Source organism: Rousettus aegyptiacus, unplaced genomic scaffold (assembly GCF_014176215.1).
Source record: "Rousettus aegyptiacus isolate mRouAeg1 unplaced genomic scaffold, mRouAeg1.p scaffold_m13_p_6, whole genome shotgun sequence".
Classification (NCBI taxonomy): domain Eukaryota; kingdom Metazoa; phylum Chordata; class Mammalia; order Chiroptera; family Pteropodidae; genus Rousettus; species Rousettus aegyptiacus.
Genome location: NW_023416309.1, coordinates 1,247,760 through 1,261,342, shown reverse-complemented (window position 1 = coordinate 1,261,342; position 13,583 = coordinate 1,247,760). Strand labels below are relative to the sequence as shown.

Below are 13,583 nucleotides of genomic sequence, written 5' to 3'. Positions count from 1 at the left end.
CAGGGCTACCCAAGGCCAGCCCACTAGTACAGCTGCACCAGACCGAAGCCGAGCTCCCCAGTTGCTGCAGGAGCTATGAAATGCTGTTCAGAAAGGACCTTGCCAACAATTGCCATGAAAGGTAGAAGGAAAACTCCTGGGCAGGGTCAGCCCCTAGATGGGTGAGGTTTTCTTGAATAGAAATGTGGGAGGCTAGGGATCAGGCTGGGCTTAGGCTTGGCCACTCCTTGCTTCAGGACTTTATCAAGTTCTTCAGCTGTGTTTTGTCAAATGGGAGTGACTGAACTGTCATCCTGGACTGGTGGCAAGTATTACATGAGAATGTGGAGGAGCCAGCGAGGGTCTGGCCCACAGCAGATGTTCGGGCAAAGCTCTCAAAAGTTCAGTAGGGCTTTTGGACGCCGTGCACAGGAAAACAGGAGGCCGTCTGGAGCCCACTCCAGGGGAGACAAGGGCAGCTAGGAATTAGACTCTCAGTGGCTCTTTGTGAGGCCTGGAGAGTGTGTCCATCTGCCCTTGCTGGCCTTGGAGGATACAGATGTCTCCTGAACTAACTACCTTGCTTTGTTTTCTTCATCCTGCCTAAAGCCTAACACAGCCTGCAACCAGAGCGGATTCTCTATCATGCCCCTGAGCCCAGAAGTAGTTGTCTTTAGAGCAAAACAGGCTTAAAGATTGCCTATGCAGCTTCTGAACTCCCACAGTTGGGGGCCAAGCAGCTGGGGAAAAAAACCCATTTGTCCATTTGTTGAGCAGCTGTCATGAGCCAAATTCCAAGGAGAAGGGTCCCTGCCTTACACACTGTCCTCTTGAAGGGAGACAAATGCATTTGCACATGTGCCACAAGCTCATAAAAGGAGTCAAGGGTTTGGAACAGGTGGAAAGCTTGGGAACTGTTGATGAGGTGGGCAGACACCATGGAGGAAGGCTAACAGAGCATAGCACAGAGGCACACACAAAGCCTGGTGGGAAGGGTGCAGGTTGGGGAGGAGAAAGATCTACCTATAGCTCTCACCCCATCTATCGGTGCTGACTATGATACAAGTCTCCACGTACCCCTCTGGATCCCCGTCCACCCTTTTCCACCATATTTGGGCCCCTGGAGGCTGACTCCTGTGCACTGCCCGTGGCCTCTGGTTGGTGGAACCAAAGCAGTGGCAGGACATCTGAGGGAGGGGGTGAAGGAAAGGTCTGAGGAATGCATGTCCCTGGCCCTCTCCCTGTAGCCACCTGGTTTGGCATCGCCTGAGTCCCTGTTTTAAGGATCCTGCTAGTGACACTTCTCCAGCAGCTGCAAGTCTTGTGAGTTTTAAGAATCTCTCCTTCCCTGTCCTCTAAGGTCTAGGGTGAAAACAGCTTCCTGCAGGCACTGGTCCATGAGTGTCTCTTTCTCCCTTCCTTTCTGATTTCCTTAGTCTTGTTTGTATCTCTGGGGAGAGCTCACTCTGGAAACAATGCTCGGTTTCCCTGTTTGAGTGTCCCCTCAAGTTGCGACCACCAAACCTAACACTTCTCAGCTTTATAACCTTGGGATAATAATAATTATTATGTATAACTATAACCATATGTCAATCATAAATACAGGACACTTACAAGGAGCCAGAATGTATTATAGGCTTTTGTTTGGGTGTTTATTTATTTGTTAACCTAATCACCACAACAATCCTATGAGACTGGTATACAGCTGTTTTCCCCATTATTTAGATGGGGGCATGGTAAGTCATCAGCTGGTAAATGAAGAGTTGCCCTTTGACTTAAGTGATCTAATTCCAGAACACAGCTCTTACCCATTTCATCTCTGAGAGCTATAGTATCCCCATCTGTTTTGAAAATTATGAAGGGAGTTTCAGGGAGGGTACTTCAGAGGAAACACACATGAGCTGGTAGAAATATGACCCTGAAGCTTAGTGAGAGGCAGGGCTAGAGATCGAAAACAGACAGCCATAAGAACCATAGTCGCTACAAAGAAAGAATGAAATGAGAAGGGGCAGAGGATAGTCCAGGGGAACAGGGACATCGACAAGAAAAAGTGGACACTCAGACTGGATGAGAAAAAGGGGAAGTGGAGCCTTTCTAATCCCACCTGCCTGACAGGCACAGCACATAATTAAATTATGAACGCGTTGTCAACATTCAGTCTCAGGAAGGCAGTGCTGATCTTATTTCATTCCAGAAATGAGAAAACTGAAATTCAGAGCGGTTAAGGAAAGTGCCTAAAAACTCAGTCTTAAGTAGCAAAACCAGAATCAAACCCAAGTTCATCTGACCCATAGCCTCTTCTAGGAGAATGATAGAGGTCAGGGTCCTTAAAATAAAGGAAGAAAGGGATTTGAGGTGGGAAAAAAGAGAATTTAAATGATATCAACAATGATCACAGTTGATTTTAGCAAAGTCTAAGGGAGACACATCTTCTCACTCACTTTGCTCAGCAGTTACAGGCAAAAAATCCCTGACTTATGAAGACATTTTCAGCCACGGTGATACTTTGCCCAGAGTTCTTCTGCTATCTGTGGTTTGGTTGTGCTCCCATTCCAGACATGATCTTATCTGTTCTTACCCCTGGATTTCCTCTTGCTAAACACCGACTGCCAGATGATGGTCAGGGTGAAGAGCAAAACGCTGAGAATTCCCACACAGCACACAAGCACGGCATACACATAGAGATCTAAAAGGCAAGGATACAGAGGGTTAATGTCAGGGCAGCTCACATCAGAGGAGATACACCAAATAAAACAAACTTCAATAAACTAAGATCAATTCAAAATGAACCACCACCTAAATGTAAAATCTAAACTAGAAAACCTTTGAAAAAAATAGGAGAAAAATCTTTGGGATCTAGGACTAAACAGAGAATTTTTAGACTTGACACCAAAAGCACCATCCAAAAAAGAAAAAGTTGATAAGTTTGATTTCACAAATTACAACTTTTTTTGTTCTGTAATCATTCATATGAATAGGATGAAAAGGCAAGCTACAGACTGGGAAAAACTATTTACAAGGCAAACGAAGAACTAGTATCTAGATTTAAAGAATTCTAAAAAATTCAACAGTAAAAATAAATAATCATATTAGAAAATGGGCAGAAACATACAGGCATTTTACCAAAGAGAATGTACAGGGGTATATGAGAAGATGTTCAACTTCTTTTGCCATTAGAAAAATGCAAATTTCAACCGAATGAGATCTACTACATCTATCACACCACTAAAATAAAAAAGAGTGAAAATACCAAATGCTAGCGATGATTTAGATAAACTAGGACAGTAAGACATTGCTGGTGAGAATGTAAAATGATACAGCTGCAGTCTCTTAAAAGACATACCTACAACTACCATTCAACCCTACAGTTATACTCCAAGACATTCATTTCAGAGAAATGAAAACTCAAGTTCGCACAGAAGCCTGTATATGTATGTTTATAACAGCTTTATTCATAATAGCCAAAAATATGGAAACAGCCCAGATGTCCTTCAGTGGGTGCATGGTTAAACAAACTGTGGTCCATCCACACCATGGAATACTACTCAGTGATAAAGAGGAACAAACTATTGACCTATGCAGCAACCTGGATGAATCTCCAGAGAATTACACTGAGTGAAAAAAAAATCCCAAAAGATTACATATTGTATGATTTTATTTTATATAATGTTTACTTTGTATACCATTCTTGAAACAACAAAATGATAGAAATGGAGAACAGATTAGTGGTTGCAGGGGTTAAGGAGGAAGTTGGGGATGGGAGGGATTGGGTTTGACTATAAAGGACACTTACAGTGATGGGGATATTCTTTCTCTTGGCTGTATCAATGTCGACATCATGGCTGCTATATTGTACATGTTAATATACAGTTTTCTCAAAATAAATGTAAAGTTCCAATAGTTAAACCATGTTCACACATGTCTTAATCAGTTTGGGCTATGATAACAAAATATAGACTGGGTAGCTTAAATAATAAACATTTATTTTTCAGAAGATCAAGGCGCTGGCCAATCTGGTGTCTGGTGAGAACTCTCCTCCTGGTTTGGAAACGTCTTCTCTTGGTATCCTCATATGGTGGAGAACAGAGAGGCAGCAAGCAAACCCTCATGGCATTTCCTCTTACAAAGACATGAATTTCATTCATGAGAGCTCGATTCTTATGACCTAATTACCTTCCAAAGGCCCCACACCCTAACGCCATCACATGAGGGGTTAGGATTTCAACATATGAATTTTGGAGGACACAAACATTCAACCTCTAACAATATGCATCCATTTCTTAAACTCCAATGATCAACTTTATCACCAATCTGACTGATAAAATGCCAAGGAAGCGGAAGGGAAGCCAAAAACTTTATGTTAACTTTCCATGCAGCAAAAAGCTACAGATGTTTGAACTTGGCGAATGTTTGAACTTCGAAAAAATGTTTCTCTGCTGACTTAAATTTCTTCAGTCAGTACACATTTATTATCAGCTATGTCCATCATGCTCCTACATGCAAGAAATGTAACGATGAACATCCAAAGGTCCTCTCATTAAGAAATCAGAGGCTGCACAGCACCTGCGACAATACGAGTATATGCCCAGTACTAGGAACAGGCAGTAAAAGGACCCAACCCAGGGTGGGGAAGCCGAGAAGGTTTCCTAGAGGACAGGAGCTCCGCAATGAGTTATATTTAAAATGACACAAAAAATGCAAATATAGAGAGAATAAAAATACATAGAGAAAGAATATGTAGAAAGAAACAAAGTATTCAGTATCCATCACCCTGGTTTACTTTATGATGCATATGTATATATATTGTTAAATTAAAATTGTAGTTTCATATCTTGCCTTTAATTTAATTTTGATTTCTCATTATGCATTATGCTTTATTCAAAATTGATTCTGAACTGTTTTTAAAAGATGATAAAAGTTTTTCATATTAATATAAGTGGCTAAATATCTTATTGGCTACTCAAACTGCTTCTAACTGTTCTCTATAGTAAATGATTCTATGATGAGCATTCATAAGCTTAAACCCTAATGTACCTCTCATATCATGTGCTTATGATTAAGTTCCTAGAAGTGGAATTGTTGAATCAATAGAAATGTACCTTTGTAAATCCCTTGGGAACTTGAGAAGCAGTTAGTTAAGTGCTTAAACTGAAAAAGCAAGCATGCTAAGGGTGTTAGAGTGGCTGGCTTCCTCAGTGAGCCTGGAGAAGCAGGTAAGGGTCAATGACAGAGGAGGAGGGAGAATGGGGTGGAATCAGACATCTCAGCTTTCTTCCACTTCTCCCTCCAGAGCCCTTGCCCAGGGGAAGCCCACTACAGCTTCTGCCCCTGAAGCCCATGAGCAACTCTCACAGTCTTAGGCTCAGTCAGCTTTCTTCCCTAAGCTACTGTGAGTTTCTGTTCCTAGAAACTTAGATGCCTGGACAAAAATAAATGGAAAGCACAACAGAACAAGATTGAAGGGGAAGGGAGCATCTGCACTAATATTTAAGTTAGCAGGGTAGGTAGAAATGAGGAAATGTCTCCCACAGAGGGAGCTGGGAGCATCGTAGAGGCAGGAAAGGACTGGAGTGAGAATTCCAAAGGCCAAGAAAGTAAAATGTTATGACAAAAATTCCTTAATAACACCAAGTGCTGCTGGAAAACATCCACTGGGTTTTCCCACTAGCAAGTTGCTTGGGAGAAAGCCACTTCAGTGGGATGGCGGGGAGCAAAGCTAGAATACAGGGATCAAGGAGTTCAATGGTATATGAGGAGTTTGAGATAGAAATAGAGAAAACTCCTATAACCAGAATGAAAACTCCCTTTCCATAGAGAGGTCTGTGTCTCATGTGTGGGCTTTGTGGATTAATACAACAGAGCACTCTGCAAGTGGTCAGTTAGGAAAGAGGCCGGGGCCTCTATTTAAACAACTTGAAAGTCTAAAGAACAGATGAGAGGTCACAGAGCAGAATTCGTGACAGGTTACAGGCCAGGCCAAAACGTGGAGAACATATGACCAATCCTAGCAAACCAGTCTAGGTTTTGGATCCATTTCCATCTGGCACAAGAGGATGGTGAACAATGCGGTCACATTGTCAGGCCCACAGGCATGAGGCAGGTGGGCGCGACAGCTGCCTCTCAGGGTTCCGCAGATATGGATCCCTGGACCAAAAGGCAAGAGCAATTTGGTTTCAGTCTTATCACTGACATGGAGAAAAAGTGTCTTACTAAAGTTTTTGAGCCACTGGAGCAGAGTGACATGATCCACAAGCTCACCTCTTCATCAAGACCCTTTCCTTGGTTCTGGGACTGCAGGAACCAAGGAGAAACAAGGTCAAAGTGAGAATCTCCCACATAAGCATATCATAGACATCTATGGTCCACTCTGCCCTGGCAGGAGGTGAGGGGCTTCAAGAGGCTCACATTATGGTTTCAGATCACAGCCTCTTCAACGTGGCACAAAAGGGCTCTCCACAGGCAACTGCGGTGACAGAATCATAAAACATCTGGCCAGTCTGGAAGGCTCAGCTAACCGCCAAGCAGGCAGGCCCTCCAGGCTGTGGACATTGGCCAACAGGCACCAGCCCTCCATGTGTGGGTCCCCACAGGCCTCGGAAGGATCATGCCCGCTCTTTGCTGTGTTCTTGAAGCTACATGAACCTTACTGTGACCTTGCAGAGAAAAAAGCTAAAAAAGAACATCTGAGTTTTCCTGGATTGGGCAGCAACTGTTACCCCAAAGTTCTCATTTCTTCCTCTGTTCCAAATATTTCTTTTGCTGCATAAGAATGATCGCCCTGCTTTATCTACATAAAACACTGAAACCACTTCCCCTATCTTTCTCTGCAAACAAAAGTTGAAATCTAAGCCATTTAAGCAAGGGTCACAAACTCCTAACATTCCAGGGCCACCTTTTCTCCAGGTGAGCTAGAGCAAAGCTGTACCCTGCTCCACAGAGGCAGCTGCAGCTCTGCTCCAGGCCACCGTTCTGAGGCTGAAATGTTCTGAGGCTGAAATGCCTGTCCAATGTTGCCTTATCTTCCAACTTTTCCTCTAACTTTTATGTAAATACCCTTCTAATTATAAATGTTGACTCAAAGGTTTTAAAATAGACCAGGCCAAACAATGCTTGTCCAGAGACTGAATCCAAACCTTCAGTTCCAAATTTAACAAAAGGTCTGCACTTAATCAAATCTGGGATTCACTTTTAAAATACTACTTATACCTGCACACTTAATATAGTTCAAAAAATCTTGTTATAGTCCCCAAATTCATTTGCAGTTTTGTCTTTTGCCGTTGAACTTCCTAAGGCATCAATGTCATTTTTAGGCTCAATTGCAAGCCGCCATGCAGAAAATGTCTCCCCATGGCCCCCAGCCCTGGCCTCCCTGAAGCAGATGGTGGGGCCAGCTGGCAGGCTGGAGTGATGCTCACGTGGCAGGGAGGCAGAGATGGGGTGCACAGTGTCCGTGTGCCAGTTCCCCAGCTCCCAGAAAGCCAAGCCACAGCAGGCCAGTCCGAGTGGCCTCAACACAAGGCAGATAGCACAGAACATGTTGCCCAGCAGCCCTGAGGCCTACAGGGATATTCAGAGCTGCTTTGAAACCTGGTATCCAGCATTCTTCAACAGAATGAAAGAACCCAATTCTCGTGAACCACTCAATCTAGAAAGTCAATGCCAGTCCTCTCCATTTCTAAGGCAAATGCAAATGTCCAGGAGATCTCAGTTCTGTGGAGAAAACTTGTATTTCTGCTGTATATATTTTTTTATCCAGCCTGTAATATCATCTTACTTGGGGCAAAATACCTGAGCAACAGCCCAGAGGGATTTTAACTCAGTCTAGCAGCTTACCAAGAGGCCTGACAATGCCTTTTTTGTGTTGCTGGCACTCAGCCAGGCCTCACTAAGCCTAGGAGGATGGATATTACTCAGCAAGACCTACTGCAGCTCACTGTCCAAGAACAAAAGGGCAAAGGCCTAGGATCACATGCCAGAGAACTTCAACCACACTCCTGACCTCACCAACACTATGGCTGGGTTAAGAAAGCAAAACCCACAAAAACTGCTGCTGAAATCAAAGGAAAAGAGCACTGTGGAAACAGCTGCTTTGAGGCATTATGCAGAGTGAGAGTGCTAATTCTGCTGCCCAGAGGGGACCTAGTTTTCTGTGTTGAGAAGAAAGGGCAATTTGGGCTATGGACATTGTGCAGAGAGCTAGGTAGAGGGTAATCCTGAGATTCTGCAGCTACACATGAATTATAAAATCTTAATTACGCAAAGTGTTTTAGGGATGCTAATTATGCTGCAATGTAAGTGGAGACTAAATGATACAATCCTTCCAAATATACAAAGTCTGAGTCTTTGTACCCTGGTATTTTCAACATATGGTTTTCAGACCACTTGCACTGCAATACTTGGAGCCCCGATCAAGTACAAATTCTTTGATCACTTCCTAAATGTAATAATCAGAATTTGGGGGGGGAGGGTGGGGGGGAGGGGAGCGGGAGGGAAGTACAGAGTCTGAGTTATTAACAAGCCCTGAAAAGAACCTTATGTATCTGATGATATATAGGGCTCCTGCTGTCACAGCTGCCAACGACCTGCCTTGAGGCACCACCCAGATATCTCCATAACTCACCTTTACAGTGTCTGGGTCATAGGGCAGCTCCAGAAACATGGGTTAAATTAATAGCTTTTTCTACTGCTTCACCCCAGGAAGAGTAAAGTCAATTTCATATCTTTGCTAATGAACAAGCAGGCATTCACTGAATGAAAGGCTAAAGGAGGGAATTTGAGATTATTTTGCTAGAAGAAGGTCATCAAATAAAGAATAAAAAAGGCAGCTACAAAGCATGAAGATGAAAATCACAGAATACCAAGATTCCCTAGTTAAAGCACAATCTGAGAAACACAATATTTATGACTTCAAAATGAAACAATAAATCATAATGGCCTACCTAGGTGATATCCTATAGTTTGCAAATGATGTTCATAGTTATGGTTACATTTTTCCAAGAGAGAAAGTACCTCAACCAACTGCTTTTAATTAGCTTTTAGAAGGATGGGTTTGACCAAATGCTCTCCCCTAGGGCTAGCTCTACTTCCACACTTGTTGAGGTACCAAAAAGGGATCGTGAGGCCCCAAGACACACACATCTCCTTAGATCCTTTTGACAAGGTTGTCCTCATCAGTAAATACCACAAGATGCAATCCTTTATAATTTCCTGATCACCTCTTACATTAATCAGTTTTGTACAGATCAAAGGCTCTGCCTGAGAACTCACAATGTATATTCTTTCATTACTTATGGTCATAACCCTCAACTACTTTGTAATAACAATCTCTGTGAACTTTTCTTTCTCTTAGGTAAGTTTTTTCAGCCTCAGAACTCTTGACATTTGGGGCCAGATAATGCTTTGTTGTGGGGGTCTGATCTGTGCCTTGCAGGCTGTTTTGCAGCATCCTCGGCCCGCACCCAATAGATGCCGATAGCATCAAAATGCTAGTTGTGGCAACCAAAAATGTATACACAGGTTCACAAATGTCCCTTGGAGAGGCAAAATCACCTCCTGTTGAGAATTGCTGCTCCAAGGCTCAAGTTGGAGCCTGCATCAAAACCACCCAGATGGCTGGGTATCACCCCAAGAGTTTCTGAGTCTGTGAGCAAGAATGGTGCCCAACAAAGTACATTGGTAACAGGCTCCCTGGGTGATGCTGATACTGATGCTGCTGGTTTGGGACCAGCTTTGGGAACCACTATTCTATGCCCCGGCTATACCCTGAAGTCATCTGGAGAGCTATAAACAAGTTACAAGTCAATCAGAATCTCTAGAGATGTAATACAGACCTCAGTGTTTTAAAAGAAACCCCAGTGATTTCCAAACGGATTGAAAATCACTTGCTTATGGTTTTCAAACTATTGCTAGAATCCCAAACTCCTTAAGAACCTAAGATAAAATTATTTAGAGTGATGTACTTTCCATTTTTATATTACTTGACGATCCCTTCCTAATATTACCTGGAAATAGAATTTCTGGAGCAAAACAAAACAAACAACCCCAAATTATGCAGTTTGACACTTTCACTTTCACTCCTTCAAAACCTGTGGGCACATACCACAAGAAATTCCTGTCTTAGTCTTACGTTTCGGACAAGAAAACAACTTGATGTGGCAAAACTAAAAAGTTAAGGTCTTTCCTCTTATGCATTCCTTTTTTTTTTATTATCTAAGAGTGAGATAGCATCTTATCATAAAGAAATATACAAGCTTTACCTTCAAAAAATGCCCAAGTCGCTTTCTTTTTATCAAAGGATGAGTCTTCTGAAGCTTTGAGGGAAATCACTGTAAGACAAAAAAGAAACGGCAAAGCATAAAGTAGAGTAGCTTATGGACCTGACCCACACTGCAATCTAAAATAATGCCATACAACATAAGTGACACTTAGATTTACAAAGTAATTTTTCACATTTGCAAAACTACATTTAAGTGTCACAAGTCACATGTCAAGGAGAGGTGTGATGACTTACACATAACAACTAGGAGTCTCGAGGCAGCAGAGAAGAAAATTACGTTATCTGTTTAAAAGCCAATAAACGACCAGTTTGGTAGAAATCCCACTTGCTCCATATACTTGCAAAATAAAGAGTTCCCCAATAGGAATTCCAAAAACCAAAACATTATTTATTTTACCAGTTGGTATCACAAGATAGAGAGGTCTGAGGTCATCTGATGATTCAAGGTCAGTGCTCTAAGCACCATTCTCCATGCAGGACAGTCACACAAAGCAATAGACATCTGATTTGAGACTGTGTTGTCTACTTTCAGTCAGTGGTTGATCACTGCACTCACTGTGCCTGTTTTCAACAACAGTCAGGGACACAGAAGTGAGTTATACTGTGTTAAACCTTGAACATCATACTCAAGAGTCTGGAGCCAGGAAAAGGTTCTATGCAAAGGGGTAACATAATCATTGGTAAAAATCTAAAAATTAAGATGTCAGGGAATTAAAATACTGTCCTGTAGAACTTTATGAGATGATGGAAATATTCTATTTCTGCACTGTACATATAGCAGTCACTGGTCACATGTAGTTATGAGCATGTGAAATGTAGCCAGTCCATATGGGACTGAGAAACTGAATTTGTAATGGTATTTCATTTTCATTAATTTAAATTTAAATAGCGACATGTGGTCAGTGGCTACCACGTTAAAGAACTCTAGAAAAGAGAATCTAGGACCCAAATAAAAATTATCTATCATTTATCTATCTATCTATCCATCCATCCATCCATCCATCCACCCACCCACCCACCTACTACCTATTCATATCCCTGTCTCCCTCCCTATCTTTTTTGTCCTTCAGAGAACAATTAGGGTAGCGGAAATATATATGCACATATATAATTGTGTAATTATGTAATACAGATATATTTATGAAATATAAATATGTAGTTAGAAAAGCTGAAATGCAGACCTTTTGCCCAGCTTTTTCAGCTTTTCTAATGTTCTCAGGGGGGCTTCAATATGCTATAAATTAGTCTGCCATTACCAGAGAACTCCTCCCCATTAGAATCTAAATTCTCTAAAACCAAAAGATGTTGTCTGCCATCCTTTTTGCTTAATTTGTCCCCAACACAGCCCCTGTAATTTCTGACTGCCAGAGCAACCAATCGGATTCCTCTTTCAAGAATTTAAACTAAGAAACAGAGTACATATGGTTATTGTGGACCCTGGGGCTGAAACATCTTGTGGAATTTGGGGTGGACACCTGTATTTGGAAAACAGGAAAGCAGAATAGAGCAAAAGGCAAAACCTATAGAGAAAAGTGGAGGTAAGAGGACCTGTAGGACTGAAAGACTTGATCTTGATGGCACTTTGGGTCTCAAAAGGGCGGACTTATTGCGTTTGCTATCCTTGCATTCCATGATGTCTGTTTCCTTAAACTATCCCCTCCTCTCTTCTGAATTAGCTTGAATGGGTTTCATAGTTTCAAATAATTGAGCCCAGGATAACCACAAAGAGTCCTAATGAAGACATTACAGGAATGAGAAAGAAATGCATCTCCAAGGAATTTAAGTTTTCGAGATGTCAAGGATGCCCATTGTGGTCCAAAGCCTTACCACTCCAAGTGTGGTCCATGGATCAGCAGCTTCAGTGTCTCCTTGGGGCTGGTCAGAAGTGCAGAATCACATTGCTCCCAACCCAGGTCATTTGCTGGTTGTGTGACCTTGGGAAAGTCACTTAACTTCCCGGTGCCTTAGTTGCCTTATTTATAATATAGTGATTATAAGAAGTTCCTACTTTCAGGGTAAGTGTGAATATCAAATGGGTAAATAGATGAGAAGTGCTCAGAACAGTGCCTGAGACCTAGTAAGCCATTCATAACCATAAGGATGTTAGCTCCCTAAAGATGGGAGTTTTAGTCTACTTTATGACCTGCTTTAATTTCCACACTTAATTCCATCATGGTTCTTTGCTAGCAGCCCTTTGCCCTAGACTGTGAATCTTCAATTGTCCTAATGGTCCAAAAAAAAAAGAGAGAGTTCTTGTGGCTAAATGTCTACAGCTCAAATAAGCTGTTACCATTCTAACAAAGGCAAGTGCCTTCAGACAACTTTTTATTCATCCTTCACTTTTTTTCTTTTGAGAAATTGTGGACCTTTGGTTTAGTTCAAATACAATTCCCTTGGCCTTATTTAGGAAAGGAGAATAACAAGGTCTCCCCAATCTTCTGCAGGAGATGTGAGCTAAAAGAGCCAGCAAATTGAGATTCTAAGCCAATGGGGCTCTAAGCAAGGAATTCAGGGATACTCCCCATTTTCCTCCAGTGCAGCTATTTCATGGGAAAGTGCAGCAACTTTTGTCAGCAACACTGATCATAATCTTATCTGTTCCTACAAGAAAAAGAAATCTTTACATGAATTCTGCTAGAGTTTCAGAAAATTTCCCAAAGTTCCACATAACTTTCTTGTTTCAGCTGCTAATCCTATGTTATCTCAAAGTAAATCTGATACATTGTCAAGCCATGTGTCTGAGTCTACAAACCATAAGGAAACACCATGGTATAAAGCCAGGCTGACACAACATCAGGGCTTTGTCATAGACAGAAGGTGGGTTCACCGACTTTATTAATATGCCTCCTTCCATGACACAGCTGTGCGTGGCTGACATAATTTACCATGGTCAACCTGGAGAGGCTGAGTATAAGAGGCCACTGCAGAATAGACAGGATGGCAGAGGATGATATACGTCAAGGTAATACTTTGCTTGACTGAAGAAAGAGTGGCAAATTTTCCAATCACCAATTATTAATGTTGCTCAAAGACTCTCTGAAATAAAATGCAAATCTCTTGATGAAAGAGCATGAATGACTTTAGAAAGTAGTGGCTTGTTATCTGTCACTTTCAACTGTGTTCACCTCACCTTGTGATCCAGCCAGACTCTGAGACCACTGGGAAAAAGACAACATGAAGTCTTTCATACCCCCCAAGTCCTGGTTATTCCTAAGCATTAGTTCAGGGGAACTGAAATTCCTTACCTTCTGACAGCTACCTATCATTTGGGCAGTTCTCAGTTTAAACCCTCAAAGATTAGGGATTCATGTGTGTTCAGCCAGCCTTT

At 42.0% G+C, this 13,583-nt stretch overlaps 1 protein-coding gene across 2 annotated transcripts in view; it reads right to left on the bottom strand.

Annotated features, from left to right (window-relative positions):
- Positions 1-13,583, bottom strand: part of VSTM4 (V-set and transmembrane domain containing 4) — a 93,716-nt gene that overhangs the window by 47,169 nt on the left and 32,964 nt on the right. For both annotated transcript variants that reach the window (XM_016135661.2, XM_016135662.2), the window contains exons 3-4: positions 10,236-10,304; positions 2,558-2,665 (exon numbers count right to left, since the gene is read on the bottom strand). In XM_016135661.2, coding sequence (XP_015991147.1) covers positions 2,558-2,665; positions 10,236-10,304 — 177 coding nt within the window. The remainder of the gene's footprint in view (positions 1-2,557; positions 2,666-10,235; positions 10,305-13,583) is intronic.